Below are 20,247 nucleotides of genomic sequence, written 5' to 3' on the forward strand. Positions count from 1 at the left end.
TTACATATATATTTATATTTAACTTTAGATTTAGGTTTAAATTTTATATTTGATATTCAACATTTCGATTTCGATATAGATTTAGCTTGAATATTTATATTTAACATTTGACGTTAGATTTATATTCAAAATTTACATTTAGATTTAAAATGTAAATTAGATTTGGATTCAACATTTACATTTAAAATTTAGATTTACATTTAATATTAAGATTTAACATTTAGATTTACATTATTAAGATTTATATTTAACATTCATATTTAACATTTATATTCAACAATTAAATTTACAATATTAAGATTTAGATGTAACATTTATATTCAACGTTTGTATTCAACATTTAGATTTACATGATTTAGATGTAACATTTCTATTTAACATTTAGATTTACCATTTCTATTCACATGTAATATTTCTATTTAACATTTAGACTTATAGTCAACGATTAGATGTATATTTACAATATAGATTTACCATTTAATTTCTACCTTAAATTTAAAGAAAATGAGCTAAATGGGAGAACAAATTGCTAAATATTCAAAGTGTATTAACTAGAAAAGTGTGATTGAATTTTTACATTGGGCACCCTTACAGTCACATGGCACGCATCATTGCTATAGTATGTTGAAAATGAACTATTGCAATATTTACAACACCACGACATTCCTAGTATGTGATGAAGGAGCTGACGTTGTAAATGGTCTCACTTGTGGCGACACAGGAAGAGGTTGCTCCAGGTGAAGATGACTCTCTGCACTGTAGCGATAGGGAACAAACAGCTGTGGAGGCGCCACAGACTGGAGCTCTGTCAACTGACTCACGGGAAAATGGTCCAGGTCTGCCGGCTGGATGTGCTCAGTGTGATAGCTCCATCTGTAGTCTGCAGATTTAGAGGCTCAGAGCCGTGCAGCTGTGATCTTATTCATGGTGAAATCCAATCCTCTTACCTTCATAAACATCCCCCGCACTCGTGAGGTAAGGGTACAACTCTGTCGGCGGGCGACAACTCTCCGGCTCGCTTTGGGTGATTTCCTCAGAGGCCTTTTGCAGAGTGGACATTTTATTTTGGCATGGGGAAGTTGAAATGGGGTAAAAGGTAAGTAGATTTGTAAATAATAGAATGATTCCTTCTTTTATTAGGAATCAAATGGCTAAACTGATGATCCCTATAGCACAGTGGTCCCCAACCACCGGTACCGGTCCGTGGATCGATTGGTAGAAATTAAAATATATTTTTTTAAATTTTTAAATTTTTAAATTTTTTACTAAATCAACATAAAGAACACAAGATGCACTTACAATTAGTGCACCAACCCAAAAAACCTCCCTCCCCCATTCACACTCACTCGCACAAAAGGGTTGTTTCGTTCTATTATTAATATTTCTGGTTCCTACATTATATATCAAAATAGATCAATACAGTCTCAGGGATACAGTCCGTAAGCACGCATGATTGTATTTTTTTTATGACAAAAAAAACAACCATATCCACTCCCGGTCCGTGGGACAAATTTTCAAGCGTTGACCGGTCTGCAGTTACAAAAAGGTGGGGGACCACTGCTATAGCACACACATGCATGTTATATTGGCAGGGAACCTAAACAATTGAATCTAAATTGAATTAATCCAATATCAATGTCGACATTTATCTTAAAAATGGTAAAAGAAACCAGACAAGGGTAAAAGAAACCAGATTTTTGGGAGTATTAATAGATGATCAAATGAACTGGAAATCTCATATACAAAACATACAACATAAGGTAGCAAAAAACATTTCAATAATGAATAAAGCAAAATACGTCCTGGACCAAAAATCACTTCATATTCTCTACTGCTCGCTAGTGTTACCATATCTGAGTTATTGTGCAGAAATATGGGGAAATAACTACAAATGTGCGCTACATTCGCTAAACGTGTTACAAAAAAGATCAGTTAGAATAATACATAATGTTGGATATAGAGAACATACAAACCCTTTATTTATTGAGTCAAAAATATTAAAGTTCGGTGATTTGGTAAAATTGCAAACAGCTAAAATGATGTACAAAGCAAACTATAACCTGCTAGCAAAGAATGTACAACAATTCTTCTCAACTAAAGAGGAGAAATATAACCTGAGAGGAAAAAATAATTTAAAACATTTATATGCACGTACAACACTTAGAACTTTTAGCATATCAGTGTGTGGAATTAAATTATGGAATGGATTAAGTAAAGAAGTAAAAAGCTGTACTCATATGACCCAGTTTAAAAGGTTGTTCAAAATAATAGTGCTTACAAAGTACAAAGAAGAAGAATTATGAGAAATACTTCCAACCTTATTGAAAATAAGATATTCTTCTTCTCAGTATGTTAATAATGACTGAATTAATTAATTACATATTACAAAACTGTTGTGTATACTAATTCATGGATGTTATTTTATTAAATAAAAAGGTCAGTAAATGATTCTATATATTTGTAAACGCTCTGAAGTGGGAAAGGGGTAGGATTATATAAGCTCCTTTTCGGGCATGATGTAAAATGAAATGATATGAAATTGTGTGATGTATTATGATGTAAGTGTGTTCATGTTTGAAATAAACTAAAGAAAGAAAAAAATATACATATACGTTATATTTTATATTGGTAGTATGTTACATTTTCAGTCTACTTTATACCTGCATTATCCTTTCCATCCTTACCCTTTCCATCCTTTCTAACTGAGCTACTGTGTGGAACAATTTCCCTTGTTGATCAATAACGTTTGTCTAAGTCTAAGTGTAAGTATAAAAAAGATCATTAAAACAAACAGGTGACCTGATGCTGTACTTCCTAACAGACTCCAAAAAGTAACAAACTATGGCAATTCATATTTAAAGTAGCGGAGACAAATGTAATCACTACAATAACATTTAAAGGTGCCTGGAAAACCACAAAAATGAGTTGAAGGATGTAAAATGAACACTTACGTGCGCTATGACGCAGCCTTCCATCGTTAAGTATTAGAATGTTGAAGCTTTGCATGAATGTTAACGTTTTTTGCCTCGGTGACAAAGTGACAACCGCAGAGTGACTCGATTAGCCAAACAGGAACTGAGAGTGACCCTTGCATGTCCACATTTGTCAACATCCCATTCTCAAATTCATACACCTCCATCTGCACCGAAAGTCCTTGTGAATGCTAATTACTTGTAAGGAACACATCTGACATGTTTTTATATGTACTTATGTCCAGCTACTTTATGTTAGTGTAACCAATAGAAGACCTCTTGTATATCAATGTTCAACAACGCCCTACGTGAAACAGTACGTATTTATTTGTGAGCCGGCAGACGCTTAAACCAAAAGTGAAGTTTGGATTCAGCTTTGTTCCTCTTTTAGTTTGGAATTATGCCTTCAGTTGAGGAAGTGTTCAGATGGAGATTGAAACTCATGAAAACTGAATCACTGACAAGGCTGCTTTTGTTTGGCTCTCTAATTTATCACAACAAACGTTTTTGGCTCTCCATTTGGTTTACCTTGTTTTGCAAATTACATTAAGTTTCAAGCATTTGTAACCCAAACTTTGCGTTTACTGCAAGTTTACAAGCTTTGCAAACAAAGGATGCACAATGAGAGTTAAGGGAACCGCAGCGTCCAGATGACCAACATGTCCCTAACAAGGTTTCTTTATGTACTTTTCGTTCTTGAAAATGAATCAGGCAGTCATCTTCCATAATGTCGATACATTTTTGAGTAATCGGTAGATAGCTAACCCTGGAAATCCACTTGATGCGTAACAGTTGCGGAATGGCACCGCCACGGCGTTGACACAAATTGATGAGGACATGCGGATTCAAGATGTCCAAAATCAAAGAATCATATTACGGACATTTGCTGGACAGCTATTTTGGGGTCTGTGTCAAATACTAGCAGGGGGAGAATGTGTTGTTGCTTGCTACAAATAAAAGAAAATATATAGTTGACATTCTGCGAGGCAAAACTGTCGTCTTTTCCTTGTGAAAAAGTAGCTTGCCTCTGGCTAGTGATGGATGGCAAAACTCGAGACTTTTCGCTGTGTTGCCATTTAGCATCCATTACGTATCTCCATATATATTATTGTTTCACAACTTGGACACAAGTCTCAAATCTCTCTTTAAAAGGGCAGTTAAAATACTTGACAGGAAACCAATGCACTTCCACAATTGTATTATTCTAAAAAAAAACCTTAACATTCTTGATCTGGATAGCTACCAGATCTTTATGGATGCTTGTCTCATCTACAAAGTTTTAAATGCACTTGCACCCCTACCATTAGATGAATTCATTTAGAGGAGAAACAGTGAAGGACGGAGAACTAGGGCCTTGTCCAGAGGTGATTGTATTACACCAAGACGTAGAACAAAATTCGGTCAAATGGTCACCTCTGTAAGAGGAACGCAATCCTGGAATAAGTTGCCCACACACATTAGAGACTGTGATAAGTATCCACTTTTTCAAAAAAAACTTAAACACTGGCTAAAAATAAATCAGACATGCACCCATTAAACCATTAAACACTGTTTCCAGACTCCAGCCCGTTCCAGCGGGCTTCTAGCCAGCGTATTTGAAGCTGGGAGTGAATTGTCTGTCCTAGTCTATTGTCTTATAATTGTGTATTGCAACTGCTTGTCTTGTCTGTTTTATCATGTCTTATTTATTTGGTTCTTATTTCTGTCATCGTGGTTTTAAAGTCTTATGTGTCTCAATGTGTTATTCTACAAACCTGCCTTGGGACTACGGCTGAAAATGAGCATTTATGTTAAGTCCGGCGCATTTACATTGTTTATTCAAGTGTTGATTAATGTGCACTGTCGTAATTAAATAAATGAAATACGAATACGAATTGGGCAGGACCGAGCTTATTTGCATTTTGTGGCAGCGCCGTTCAGTAGCATTTACGTATCCAACGAAAATCTGGGGTAGTTGTACTTTGAAGGGAATTTTGTTTCTCTTGTACGATTGTTTTCGACCGCATAAAGGAATGGCCCGGCAGCTGCGGTAGGCTGCCCGGGCGATGAGGAACAGACCATTTTTAGGGCACCTTTTCTAGGCCCTTCCCATTTCAGGGTGAGCAGAGCGGTGCTGCTCAGTCACGTGCGAAGCTGCCGGGGAGGCATGGTGTTCCATCCCATGCCACAGCGACCTTCACTCGCACGCCGCCTACGTGCAGGGTTGGGCTAGGTACTGCCAGTCACATCCTTGACCTGTACCAGCCAGCCTTCCCCATCGCCGCAGGACTTGAGGGCGGGGAGGTTGGGGGTAGTGCTGAGGAGGAGCAAAACACCTGCACAGTGAATTGATTTAAGTGGTAGTAGAAGTGCGCAGTCTCTCCCCGCACTGTTTTGTCTTGGCCCCATGTGGTGTCCTCCAGTGGCATGAAAAGCTCATGACGACCTTCTGCCGCATGGTGTTGCAGAGGACTGCCAGAGCACCGGTCTGTTGGTGACTGCCTAATGCGGGTCCTCGCCACAGGTTTTTCATTAGGGGTTTTCTCCCGTAGCCTATAACCAAGCGGTTAGCCAGTAGGCACTGGTCAATGAGGCAGAGACTTTTGAGGCGGTCTCTGCAAGCTATTTTAACCCATAGCTGGGACCCTGACAGGTACTACCACCCCGGGTCAGAGTGGACCTGGGAGTAATGATGACTGAGGGGTAACTCCACCTTCCCCAAAACTCCAGAACTCCCGAACTGAAGCCTCATCACCGGATGCAGTTTTGAGTCATACCCAGGACAAGATACACTTACAATTAGACTTAAACTTAGACAAACTTTAATGATCCACAAGGAATATTGTTCAACACAGTAGCTCAGTAATTTATATATATATATATATATATATATATATATATATATATATATATATATATATATATATATATATATATATATATATATATATATATGTGCTGAAAACAAGTTTCGTTGTACTTGTGCAATGACAATAAAGACCTATATATATATATATATATATATATATATATATATATATATATATATATATATATATATATACACATATATATATGTATGTGTATATATATATATATATATATATATATATATATATATATATATATATATATATATATATATATATATATATATATATATATATATATATATATACACATATATATATGTATGTGTATATATATATATATATATATATATATATATATATATATATATATATATATATATATATATATATATATATATATATATATATATATATATATATCTATATATATATGTATTTGTATATATATATATATATATATATATATATATATATATATATATATATATATATCTATCTATATATATATGTATGTGTATATATATATATATATATATATATATATATATATATATATATATATATATATATATATATATATATATATATATATTTATATATGTATATATATGTGCTGAAAACAAGTTTCGTTGTACTTGTGCAATGACAATAAAGACCTATATATATATATATATATATATATATATATATATATATATATATATATATATATATATATATATATATATATATATATATATACATAAATTACTGAGCTACTGTGTTGAACAATATTCCTTGTGGATCATTAAAGTTTGTCTAAGTCTAAGTCTAATTGTAAGTGTATCTTGTGTTTTTTATGTTGATTTATTTAAAAAAATAAAAATAGAACTAAAATAAAATGACATTTTATCGTATGCATGTTCGAAATAAAGTGAAACTGAACTGAACTGAAATGTAATGTTTTTTTAAATTAACGTATTAATGTAATATTTATATTTAATACATTTTTTTACATACATTTTATACTATTTTTTAGATGGCGTTATTTTTATTTAATCTCCAGTGTGGACGCCTCCAAGGTGGAGTTTCCAGCCCACCCAAGAGGGACAAGCGGTAGGAAATGGATGGATGGGCCGTGAAGACAACCTTGGAGGGATTTGAACACAATATATTTCATAGCTGTATTATCATGCTGCAAGATTGGGCCACTGTTTTGGAGCACACTCCCCACTCTGCCGCCACCTAGTGGACATACGTGTTACAGGCACCAACACAGTCTCTCTGCCGCCATCTAGTGGACACACGTGTTACAGGCACCAACACAGTATCTGGGCTAGACGGAGCTGTGTGGCGAAAAGAGACAATCAAAACATCGCAGCCACAGTCTCCATCCTTTGGATCAGCATTTTCTGCTAAAAAAAAAAAAGAATAAGACGAGTAAAAAGAAGAAGAATGATCTCTTGAAAGGGACGCGGTGTCTTTTACATTCGAATGTATTGAGTGGTCGCCGCCTGACAGGAGCATCATTCTGCCGTCCCGTGGATTTATCAAGCCGGCAGACGCATGGAAGGAACATGGCTGCAATGAGGACTTTAACCGCGGCGGGTCTCGTCTTGGCCTTTTGCGCCCTGGGCCTGATCGCGGTGGCCATCAGCACCGACAACTGGTACGAGACGGACGCCAGGAGGCACCGAGAGCGCTGCAAGAATTACTCCAACAAGAGGACCGACCCGGGCTACATCTACATCTCCAACAACAACCTCCCGCTCCGGATGCTGCCCAAGTGGCGCGCCGAGGGGAGGCTGCGGGCTCGGCGGCACCTCTCGCCTCCAGCCTCGGCCATGGAGTCGCTGTGCAGTCGGCATTTCAACTCCACGGTGACCGGGCTGTGGAGGAAGTGTCACCGTGCGGGCTTCGATTTGGAGACAGAGGATTCAATCTTTAAAGGTTTGCACTTTGAAAAATATGTATGATACATTTCAGGCCCACGCATTATTATTATTATTATTATTGTAAATCCACAATACAGCGTCTGCATGATGCATAGTGTGGGTGGAAGGATGGCTGCATGACGATGGAGGCTGTTATTTTTGTGTTGATGTTGTTTGCACCCGCAGGGTTGGTTGCACGTTGCACACCAATAAAATACTACTACTCTTCATCGGCGTTGCCCAGGAACCTGCCAATCAACCTGACCAAGACGATAAGGCAGGATGAGTGGCATGCGCTCCGTGAGTTTTTTTTGCCCACGCTTTTGTCTTCTGGCAAATATGAAAAGCAGTAATGAGGATTGATGTCCTTTCGCAGACCTGCAGAGGATGACCGTCAGTTTCATTGGCATGGCCATATCCATCATCCTGTTCGGGTGGATGGTCGGCGTGCTGGGGTGTTGGAAGGCACATGACCTCATGCAGTACGTTGCTGGACTGCTCTTCCTCATGGGAGGTAAGCGCAATACTCCGGATTACCACTCGGGGGCGGTAACGCCATTCTTCAAAGGCGCGACCACCTATAGCAGGGGTCCCCAACCTTGTTTTTGCACCAGGGACTGGTTTAATGTAGGCATTATTTCCAGGGACCGACTTTCCACATGTGCCAGATAAATACAGCAAAAATAAGTGCATGAAAAATACAACTCACTACAACGCTGAAGTAGTGGGAGCCGCTTACTTGGGGTATTTCTTATATATAAATAAATGATAAATGGGTTATACTTGTGTAGCGCTTTTCTACCTTCAAGGTACTCAAAGCGCTTTGACACTATTTCCACATTCACCCATTCACACACACATTCACACACTGATGGCGGGAGCTGCCATGCAAGGCGCTAACCAGCAGCCATCAGGAGCAAGGGTGAAGTGTCTTGCCCAAGGACACAACAGACGTGACTAGGATGGTAGAAGGTGGGGATTGAACCTCAGTAACCAGCAACCCTCCGATTGCTGGCACGGCCACTCTACCAACTTCGCCACGCCGTCCCTAATATATATATATATATATATATACCATGTTTTCCGCACTATAAGGCGCACCTTCAATGAATGGCCTATTTTAAAACTTTGTTCATATATAAGGCGCACCGCATTATAAGGCGCACAGAATAAGTGAAGTGAAGTGAATTACATTTATATAGCGCTTTTTCTCAAGTGACTCAAAGCGCTTTACATTGTGAAACCCAATATCTAAGTTACATTTAAACAAGTGTGGGTGGCACTGGGAGCAGGTGGGTAAAGTGTCTTGCCCAAGGACGCAACGGCAGTGACTAGGATGGCAGAAGCGGGGATCGAACCTGCAACCCTCAAGTTGCTGGCACGGCCGCTCTACCAACCGATCTATACCGCCCCGATTTTTTTTTTTTCAGTGAAAAGGATGACTTTACATCTCTCAATGTAATCATCTTTATTTGCCAACTTAAAATTAAGCTACATAGTACATTGTAATATATACAAAATATATAAAAAGTTAAATCAAAAGTGATTTTTATTTTCAAATCCTGCTAAAGCTCAAGTGAGCAATCAACCCATTTGGTACCATGTCTAGCAAAACACCTTTTAGGGTCAAAAACACCCTACTTTTCTAAGATTGTTTTTGGTTCCACAGCCTTTGTTTAAAAAATAAAATAAAAAATAAAATAAAACTTTATTGCAATGCTTTACGGTCAGTACTGACCATGGAGGTGTTTTGAGTGATAGCTCTCCACAGGAGGTACAACTGGAGCTCAGGGGCCGTACTTATCAAGCTTCTTAGAATCACTCCTAAGAAGTCTGCTAAGAGTTGACTTAAGAGTAAATAAATTCTTCGCTGAAAGCTGCACTTAAAAGTTAGTTATCAAGCGTCTTACTCACACTTTCAGCGAAGTGTAGGACTGAATCTTAAGTGTCACACTCAGAGCTGAATTACGACATTACTATGTGCCGTAAACGGAATTTTAGGTGACGTCATTTCTGTGTCCATAGAAATGACCAAACACGGAATGGAATCCCTTGTCTAAGAATAAAGAAATATCTTGGAAATATTTAAGTGGACAATGGGAGTGTATATTTTGACAATAAACTACAAAATAATACAAAACAAACTAGTCCCCGCCGGCACTCACGCTACCGCTCCCTCTCTTCTATCGCCCACACACTCACTGACGTCACTCACCTCACATGCTGTCACCTATTAAAGGGCTACACACATACGCTACTCTCATAACATTTTCTTTCCAATTCATTAATTAGGCAACTAGTTTGAAACTGGTATGGGTGGCTCTATATATACTAGCCCACTGCAGCCACATGCAGAAATCAACAAGGAATCGAAAAGTATTAAATCTGTGACAAAAATAATATCCGCTCTGTATAAACGATACCGTTTGATCAGCTGCTCGTCATAAAAATAAAAATAAAACATTGTTCCGTTCCCTGAACGTTCGCGCACGTCTCTCTCGCCTCAGTGCCATCCCCTGCTGGCAACTCCTAACCACTTAAGACACCTCTGAAGGTCTCTTAAATATCGTGGAGAGTAGGAGTGATTCTTAGACTTAAGAACGTTGATAAAAAGCTTTTATTCTTAAGTTTGAGAGTAGGACTAAATTTCGCAAATTCTCAGGACTTAAGTGTAAAATGGCACTCTAAGAAGCTTGATAAGTACGGCCCCAGATGTCCATCTCAAACTGGTTGTCATCTACAATGTCTTTCTCTTCCTCTTCCACCTCCTCTTTGACATACTGCACAATAGACGCTACAGTAGAGGCTGGGGTTACGTTATGCATCCATTAGATGAAGCTGCGCTAAAGGGAATGTCAACAAAACAAATAGTGATTGTACTGACACTTCTACTTGCTACTCTCTGTTCAACAACCCACTGTTCCAGTTTGTCCTCCAACTGTAGCCATCTCGCTTTGTTCCCTCGGAAACTCTGTGTAGTCTTCTTTACTTGGCGCAGGTCATCATGTTGCTTCCTCCACTTCCGCACCATTCATTGGTTAATGTTAAATTCTCTCGCTGCTGCTCTATTCCCGTGTTCTACTGCGTGACTGATCGCCTTGAGTTTAAACTCTGCGTCATAAGCGTGTCTCTTAATAGGAGCCATTTTGGGGTCTTTACATAAAGTTTAGGTCTCGCAACTACGGTAAGCAGCCGCCGACTTCATGTTCCCCCGTAGAAGAAGAAGTGCGCTTCTTCTTCTACGCGCAGAAGAAGAAGAGACTTCATTTCCCCCCGTGTATACAGTATATCATACTTGCCAACCCTCCCGATTTTCCCGGGAAACTCCCAAATTTCAGTGCCCCTCCCGAAAATCTCCCGGGGCAATCATTCTCCCGAATTTCTCCCGATATCCACCCGAACAACAGTATTGGAGGCATGCCTTGGTAGCACTGCCTTTAGCGCCCTCTACAGCCTGTCTTCACGTCCGCTTTTCCTCCAAACAAACAGCTTGCCGACCCAGTCACATAATATATGCAGCTTTCACACACACACACACAAGGGAATGCAAGGCATACTTGATCAACAGCCATAAAGGTCACACTGAGGGTGGCCGTATGAACAACTTTAACACGGTTACAAATATGCGCCACACTGTGAACCCACACCAAACAAGAATGACAAACACATTTCGGGAGAACATCCGCACCGTAACACAACATAAACACAACAGAACAAATACCCAGAACCCATTGCAGCACTAACTCTTTCGGGACGCTACAATATACACCCCCGCTACCACCAAACTACGCTACCCCACCCCTCCCCCATCTCCCAAATTCGGAGATCTCAAGGTTGGCAAGTATGATATATATATATATATATATACCTGTATATATATATATATATATATATATATATATATATATATATATATATATATATATATATATATATATATATATATATATATATATATATATATATATATATATATATATATATATATATATATATATAATCCGTGAGTATATCCGTTCGGCCACCGTGTTCAATGGAGAAGTCTGATCTACAAAATGTGCAGGCAGCTTACCCCTTCCCCTTCGAGCTGTCCTGTATGAACTGAAATAGTTTTTTCCAGTCATTTTGGAACTTGCAAGCGTACTTCTTCTTCTTACTCGTCGACGCCATGTCTCTTCTTCGTTCTTCTGCTTCGTCTCTGTTATGTTTTTGGACATTACTACTTGCCGTAGTTTTTAGGCAATGCATGATGGGAATCCGGATGTTGAGTGTCAGTGTATTAACGGGCCGGCTGGAATAAACACACGCTGAGAAATAGCACCGTGCCTGCCTACTTTATGGGTTATAGATAAACCTATGGATAACAGAGATATATATAATAGTCTCCTTTTCAGGTGAGAGAAGACGCTAAAGGCAGTGCCTTTAAGGCACGCCCCCAATATTGTTGTCTGGGTGAAAATCGTGAGAAATTCGGGAGAATGGTTGCCCCGGGAGATTTTCAGGAGGGTCACTGAAATTCGGGAGTCTCCCGGGAAAATCGGGAGGGTTGGCAAGTATGGTGGGAGCCCTGGGCTTGTTTCTTTGCAATGAGATCCCCAGCAGGTTACCATCAACCTGGAAATCAGCCTTTGGCTACAATCTGTCACATTGATATGTTCATTAATGTGCTTCGTATCAGTCACAAAGTTATGACAAATAGCAGTTTCCTATGAGGAGTTTTATTGTACATCTACAAACAAGCTTATTGGTGTGTCTAGTGCAGGGGTCGGCAACCCAAAATGTTGAAAGAGCCATATTGGACCAAAAATACAAAAACAAATCTGTCTGGAGCCGCAAAAAATTCAAAGCCATATTACATGTGTCATGAGATATAAATGTAATTAAGAGGACTTAAAGGAAACTAAATGACCTCAAATATAGCTACAAATGAGGCATAATGATGCAATATGTACACATCGCTAGCCTAAATAGCATGTTAGCATCGATTAGCTTGCAGTCATGCAGTGACCAAATATGTCTGATTAGCACTCCACACAAGTCAATAACATCAACAAAACTCACCTTTGTGCATTCATGCACAACGTTAAAAGTTTGGTGGACAAAATGAGACAGAAAAAGTGGAATAAAACACGTCCTAGAAAGTCGGAGAAAGTTATATCAATCAATACATGTAAACAAACTATACGGTGAGTTCAAGGACCGCCAAAATAAGTAGGACAAAACGGCGCTCGCCAAATACTCGAATCAGTGAAGCATGTTTAATATAAACAGTGTGATTTATAACAATTAGGGAGGTTTGTGTCATGTTTGTCCTCCTACAGAAACCATACTAAAACAAAAAAATCGATTTTTCTCCCCTCATCTTTTTCCATTCTTCATACATTTTTGAAAAATCTCCAGAGAGCCAGTAGGGCGGCGCTAAAGAGCCGCATGTGGCTCTAGAACCGCGGGTTGCCGACCCCCGGTCTAGTGGGACAGCCGAAAGTTAAGTCGGGGAAAATGCAGTCGTTTATAAATCATTTAATGTTACTGTGCGGCCCGGTACCAAATGCGTCACGGGTACCGGTCCCCGGACCGGTGGTTGGGGACCACTGACCTATAGTACATACTGCGCAGGGCCGTACCAAGCTGAACTGGGTCCCGAAGCAGAATTTTATTTCACAGGCCATCACATTTGTCCCCACACTGTTTTTTTTTAGCCCTGTGAAACGATTTTTATACTTTCTTAAATAAAACTTGAATTTAATTTGATGCATGTTTTGTACTAAAATGGGAAATACCGTATTTTTCGGACTATAAGTCGCAGTTTTTTTCATAGTTTGGCCGGGGGTGCGACTTATACTCAGGAGCGACTTATGTGTGAAATTATTAACACATTAGCGTAAAATATCAAATAATATTATTGATGTCATTCACGTAAGAGACTAGACGTATAAGATTTCATGGGATTTAGCGATTAGGAGTGACAGATTGTTTGGTAAACGTATAGCATGTTCTATATGTTATAGTTATTTGAATGACTCTTACCATAATATGTTACGTTAACATACCAGTTGGTTATTTATGCCTCATATAACGTACACTTATTCAGCCTGTTGTTCACTATTCTTTATTTATTTTAAATTGCTTTTCAAATGTCTATTCTTGGTGTTGGCTTTTATCAAATAAATTTCCCCCAAAAATGCGAATTATACTCCAGTGCGACTTATATATGTTTTTTTCCCTCGTTATTATGCATTTTCGGCCGGTGCGACTTATACTCCGGAGCGACTTATACTCTGAAAAATACCGTACATTGTTCAATAATTATCTCTTAGTGCAAACTAGTGTTGTCCTGATACCAAATAATTTTGGTACCGGTGCCGGTACCAAAATGATTTCTATACTTTTCGGTACTTTTCTAAATAAAGAGAACCACAAAAAATGGCATTATTAGCTTTATTTTAACAAATAATCTTACGGTACATTAAACATATGTTTCTTATTGCAATTTTGTCTTTAAATAAAATAGTGAACATACAAGACAACTTGTCTTTTATAAGTAAGTAAGCAAACAAAGGCTCCTAATTTAGCTGCTGACGTTTGCAGTAATATATTGTGTCATTTTCTTTTCTACTATTTTGTCAAAATTATTAAAGAACAAGTGGTAGAAAATCTATCCATCCATCCATCCATCCATTTCCCTCCGCTTATCCGAGGTCGGGTCGTGGGGGCAGCAGCCTAAGCAGAGAAGCCCAGACTTCTCTCTACCCAGCCACTTCGTCCAGCTCCTCCCAGGGGATGCCGAGGTGAAGCCTGAATTAAAGATTTTGCAGATTGTACATTTAAATTTACAGCATCATTTAATTGTTTTAGGGATTTGTGTTAAAGCACCTAGTTAACTTTTGGCTAACCACATGTTTTCTTGTATTTTTGTGGCAAGTCGTTTCAGACATGGTCTATGTGCTTCATTGCAAACTGATGGAAATGAACCACGCCGTGTGTTGAAGTGTGCTGGAACTGATTACAAGCAGCTATTTAACACATTCAGAGAATTCAAGGCTCATTTTTAATAGGTCACTTGAAGGAACATGTTGAGGAAGGCCATGTTGTGAGTTGTCCAGTGAAAGGCTGTACAAATACTTTCAAGTTAAAATTCCCATGTATACCGATACAGATACTAGTATTGGTGAGCGGGTGGGGCAGTAGTTAACGCTCGTGCCTCACAGTGTGGAGGTCCTGGGTTCGATTCCTGGGCTAGGGGTCTTTCTGTGTAAAGTTTGGATGTTCTCCCCATGACTGCCTGGGTACTCCTGCTTCCAGAGACATGCACCTAGGGATAGCCTGATTGGCAACACTAAAAGTGGCCCTAATTTGTTTTACGGTGAATTCCTGGCAACCACAGCTGCCAATATTTTACCGTAAATTCTATAGGTTTTTTTGTAAACAGGTTAACAATATTTTAGTTTTTTTCAAAATAATTTACCGTAAGCAAAAACAGTTATAAACTGTAAAATTAACAAATTTAACATCAACATACCGCAAGTCCTATACATACAGACTGTATTTTTTGCTGTGAATTTGTGCAGATTTTTTCAATTTTTTTTTACAGTGTGCTATTAGTGTCTCTCGATGTTCCATTTGAGGTCCTCTCTTTTTCAACTTTCGGGTTATTCAATTGGTGGCCTGTGAGTTCAGTTTAAAAAAAAAAATGGAGATTCCCATTTTTGATTCTTAAATGTCCCCAAAAGGGGCTCTCTAATTTGATATGGCGGCCCCCATGTTGTCTCTGAAAAACAGCCTCTTGGTTTTTGAACTCCAGTTAACAATATATTGCACAACACAACCAATGTTGTAATAAAGTGCTGAGTCAAGGTGCATGCAGAGGCCTACTTATTGATTGTAAGCAAATACAAACAAATGTAAGTGTATGGATGTTCTCATTCATCAGGTCATTGTCTTCTCAGGGCATTCAATCGATCACAACTGGACTGTTCGGTTTGTCTAGAACAGTTTTTTTCAACCTTTTTTGAGCCAAGGCACATTTTTTTCATAAAAAAAATACGGAGGCACACCACCAGCAGAAAAGGTTAAAAAATGAAACTCCACCAGGTTGTCGTGCCTTATTTTGAGTTTGTTGTTGTTTCGTGTGTGTCATGCTTTAGTTCCTGTCTTGCGCTGTTATTTTGGTGACCCTTCGTGTTTTGTTGGTGTTCTCCTATAGCAGCTTCACGCCTTCCTTTGAGTGCTATTGCCCGCATCCGCTTTGTTTTCGCAATCAAGACTATTGAAGTTGTGCGTACGCTATCCTTCTTTGTGGGGACATTATGTCGTGTACGGATGTGCTTTGTGGACGCCGTCTTTGCTCCACACGCTGTAAGTTTTTGCTGTCATCCAGCATTCTGTTTTTGTTTACTTTGTAGCCAGTTCAGTTTTACTTTTGTTTTACATAACCATCCCTATGCTTCAGTGCCTTTTCCTAGCAGGACTTGCCTTTTGTCAATTTTTGGTTTAAGCGTTACATACCTTTTTACCTGCACGCTGTCTCCCGCTGTGCTCTGCATATTGGGATCACGACAAACCATCCTCGACGCGTTTCGACTTCTACAAAGCAATGAAGTACCTGCTGCCACCTACTGGTATGGAGTATTACAAGATTACCCTGCCAAGCTCTACACAGCACAGGCACTAGACAACGGCACATTATTATGATTATTGATTTGCAAAAAATATTTATCGGACCAATTAGGTGAAGTTGCATAATTTCCCACGGCACACCAGACAATATCTCACGGCACACTAGTGTGCCGCGGCACAGTGGTTGAAAATCACTGGTCTAGAAGACGCATCATCTCAAGTAGGCTTCCTCAGTTCATGCTTATCGACGTAGATTGGTCAGAAGAATCGGAATCAGAAGAGTTTTTTTTATTGCCATTGTTTGAGAACAGGTTCACAAACTAGGAATTTTACTTGGCGCAACCGTGCAACATAAAACACATATAACAAAGAATAGAATAACATGAGCTGTAACTGAGCTATCAGATCTTGTTATTGTTCATGTGTCTGATGGCCGAGGGGAAAAAACTGTTTAGGTGGCGGGAGGTGTGAGTCTGGATGGACCGTAGTCTCCTGCCTGAGGGGAGAGGGCAGAATAGTTTGTGTCCAGGGTGAGAAGAGTCAGACCCACACGCCTCCTGGTCCTGGAGGAGAACAGGTCCTGGAGGGGTGGCAGTTTGCAGCCAATCACCTTCTCAGCAGCACGTACCATGCGCTGCAGTCGATGCTGTGGCGCCGGGGAACCACACGGTGATGGAGGAGGTGAGGATGGACTCCATGATTGCCGATTAGAACTGCACCAGCATCTCGGTTGGCACCTTCAGTTTTTTCAGCTTCCCCAGGAAGTACATCCTCTGCTGGGCCTTCTTGATGAGGGAGCTGATGGTCGGCTCCCACTTGAGGTCCTGGGTGATGGTGGTGCCCAAGAAACGGATGAAGTCCACAATGGAGACAGGGGTGAGGGGGGATGGTGGGGTTTTGACTTTCCTGAAGTCCAAGATTATCTCCACTGTTTTCTGGGCATTCAGCTCCAGGTTGTTGAGGCTGCACCAGGACGCCAGCTGGTCCACCTCTCTCCTGTAGGTGGACTCGTCGCCATCCGAGATGAGCCCGATGAGGGTGGTGTCGTCCGCAAACTTGAGCAGTTTTACTGACTGGTGACTGGAGGTGCAGCAGTTTGTGTACAGGGAGAAGAGCCAGGGGGAGAGTACACAGCCCTGAGGAGTACCAGTGTTCGTGGTTCCACTGTCCGAGACAATCTTCCCCAGCCGCACATGCTGTCGTCTGTCCGTCAGGAAGTCATTGATCCGGATCTAGATCCAGATCTAGATCCAGATCTAGTTAAGTTAAAGTTAAAGTACCAATGAAAGTCTTAGACTAGTTGTGCCTATAAGACTAGATTCGACCAATCTAAGTCGATGAGAGTATGAACTGATATAGCGTTGTTAACTTTTCAAGTTATTAATTATGTACATCCGGAGGTTGCTCACAGCCATACGTGTTACTACCTTCAATGGATTTTGACTGGCGCTAATTAAAGAACCAGTTATTTGCTTTAATTTGGATTGTTTATTTGAATAGAGGCTTTAATTCAGGGGTGTCAAAGTCAAGGCCCGCGGGCCGGATCTGTCCCGCGAATGAATTATCTATGGCCCCCCGGGATGATATTTGATTAGAATTCGAACCGGCCCGCAGGCCACAGCCACCTGCTGCTGTTTTGCACGCACCGATCCTCCATCAGTGTTGGCACTAGGAATTTTCAAAATGGGGTCCCAGGGATTAGATCCTGCGCTGCTGTGTGGAGTTTGCATGTTCTCCCTGTGACTGTGTGGGTTCCCTCCGGGTACTCCGGCTTCCTCCCACCTCCAAAGACATACACCTGGGGATAGGCCCCTCCCACCTCCAAAGACGAGCACCTGGGGATAGGCTCCTCCCACCTCACCTGGGGATAGGTTGATTGGCAACACTAAATTGGCCCTAGTGTGTGAATGTGAGTGTGAATGTTGTCTGTCTATCTGTGTTGGCCCTGTGATGAGGTGGCGACTTGTCCAGGGTGTACCCCGCCTTCCGCCCGAATGCAGCTGAGATAGGCTCCAGCACCCTCCGCGATCCCCCAAGGGATAAGTGGTAGAAAATGGATGGATGGATGGGTCACAGGGACCCCATCAAGTCATAAAAATGGGATCCCACAGTACATTTTTGGGGTCCCACTTTTTTGTAACTGTTTTGAAAACAAATGATAAATGTATGCATTATCCTGTTATATCTCACATTCTATATTGTGTTTTGGAAAAAGGTTTTCATAAACGTTCCTTAATTCATAGAAAAAATAAACACATTTTTATGCATATGTAAATGTATTCAGTTCCTTCAGGGATCTAAACTTTACCGCTGCCGCTATTTTTTTCTATATTCTTATTGTAATATTTTCTGAATGTGTTTTGGCCAAAGTAAGACTAAGAAAACAATCCGAAGTTGTCTGTATTTTTTAGTTTTAATGCCATGATTTTAATAGTCCGTCCCCTCGTGTGCACAGATTTTCCTCCATGGGGCCCCAGAACTAAAATGAGTTTGACACCCCTGCTTTAATTGGAGCATTTAATTGGATGTTCATCTAAAAAGTACATTTGCAACATTTACGCAAAGTGTTGACGTGTTTTGTTTCCACCCTGCAGGCACCTGCTGCATCATCTCTCTCTGCACGTGTGTGGCAGGAATCAACTTTGAACTGTCGCGCTACCCTCGCTACATGTTTGGGATACCAGAAGACATCAGCCATGGCTATGGCTGGTCCATGTTTTGCGCATGGGGCGGACTGGGACTGACGCTGCTGGCCGGGTTCTTGTGCACCCTGGCCCCCTCCCTCTATCCGCCGCCGCCGCCGCACACCCCTGTGGCCCACAAGCCCCGGCAGGAGAACGGCTGCGTGTGACGGGCCGACACTAACCCCACAGACAATGTCAGTGGCCTGCAATGAGCACAGTTCCGCTGCAGGCCACGTAGAAAGCACAAGAACTTGAAGAAGGGGAACGTTGTTATTTGACTGGTGCTTTAATGCCACACCTTCTCCACCATTGAACTGTTATTGCTTGCTCTCTAAGAGGACACAACTCCAAGACATTTGTAAACACATTCCTCCTCTACCATCTGAATATAGAACGGATTAACGCCACCACCTTGAAACCTGTATTATACATTTAAAAAACAAAACATGTGGATGTGTACTGTCACATTTTAAAAGGGCAACTGTCTACCGTTACTCATTGTGTACTTTTTGAAAAAAGTATGCAGGTGCATTTGTGTTGATTGAAGAGAAAATATGGAAAGTCACGTCCAAACTGTGTACGACTGAAATGTTTGTTTTTCGTCAACCCCTATTTTTGAAGAAATAAAACAGCCATGCAAAATGTTCTCCGTCCACCGCATACTGACCCACACACACACACAAACACGCACACGCACACACACACACACACACACACACGCACACACACACACACACACACACACGCACACACACACACACACACACACACACACACACACACACACACACACACACACACACTCTTGTATTTGTTACCTTCTTCAGACCTCCAAAAATGCCTACCTCTTTAGGACCACCCTTTCTAGATATATAAAGATTTCTATTTACAACATTAATAATATATACAAATATAAAAAAGGTAAGCTTTTAGTAAATTTTTGGTTTGTAATTGATTTTTAATCTTCATTATTTACTTTAGTTATTACAGTATGTCTCTAGATACACATTTATTAATTTTTTAAATGAAATTTGGCCTGCGTCGAGCTCATAGAGCGAAACCCTGTGTCGGTGCGCGTACCGCTTTTAGAAAGTCACGTGACCGATCATGAGCTGCTTTGGTCACGGGACCGATACGCGAACTGTATCGCACTGACGCCTCCTCTGTGCCCTGTGAGCAACGTTCCCTCTAAGGTGCGCGCCTGCGCAAT

At 40.3% G+C, this 20,247-nt stretch overlaps 2 protein-coding genes across 2 annotated transcripts in view; one reads left to right on the top strand and one right to left on the bottom strand.

The window, feature by feature from the left end:
- Positions 1-3,076, bottom strand: part of spi1a (Spi-1 proto-oncogene a) — a 16,943-nt gene extending 13,867 nt beyond the window's left edge. The window contains exons 1-3 of the mRNA XM_062035382.1: positions 2,952-3,076; positions 948-1,041; positions 708-880 (exon numbers count right to left, since the gene is read on the bottom strand). Of these exons, the coding sequence (XP_061891366.1) occupies positions 708-880; positions 948-1,041; positions 2,952-2,975 (291 nt within the window). The 5' untranslated portion in view covers positions 2,976-3,076. The remainder of the gene's footprint in view (positions 1-707; positions 881-947; positions 1,042-2,951) is intronic.
- tmem276a (transmembrane protein 276a) lies at positions 1,007-19,669 on the top strand. The gene is made up of 5 exons (XM_062035380.1): positions 1,007-1,096; positions 6,870-7,753; positions 7,924-8,037; positions 8,114-8,251; positions 18,948-19,669. The coding sequence occupies exons 2-5, from the start codon at positions 7,381-7,383 to the stop codon at positions 19,202-19,204; spliced, it is 882 nt and encodes a 293-aa protein (XP_061891364.1). The 5' UTR covers positions 1,007-1,096; positions 6,870-7,380; the 3' UTR covers positions 19,205-19,669.
- The last annotated feature ends 578 nt before the right edge of the window (positions 19,670-20,247 follow it).

This window comes from Entelurus aequoreus, linkage group LG24, assembly GCF_033978785.1.
Source record: "Entelurus aequoreus isolate RoL-2023_Sb linkage group LG24, RoL_Eaeq_v1.1, whole genome shotgun sequence".
Lineage (NCBI taxonomy): Eukaryota > Metazoa > Chordata > Actinopteri > Syngnathiformes > Syngnathidae > Entelurus > Entelurus aequoreus.

Excerpts from the sequence above, each read along its gene's own strand:
- tmem276a (XM_062035380.1), top strand. The coding sequence starts at position 7,381 with ATGGCTGCAATGAGGACTTTAACCGCGGCGGGTCTCGTCTTGGCCTTT. Across the intron at positions 7,754-7,923 it reads AGAGGATTCAATCTTTAAAG|GGTTGGTTGCACGTTGCACA; the intron begins GTTTGCACTTTG and ends TTGCACCCGCAG. Across the intron at positions 8,038-8,113 it reads GGATGAGTGGCATGCGCTCC|ACCTGCAGAGGATGACCGTC; the intron begins GTGAGTTTTTTT and ends GTCCTTTCGCAG.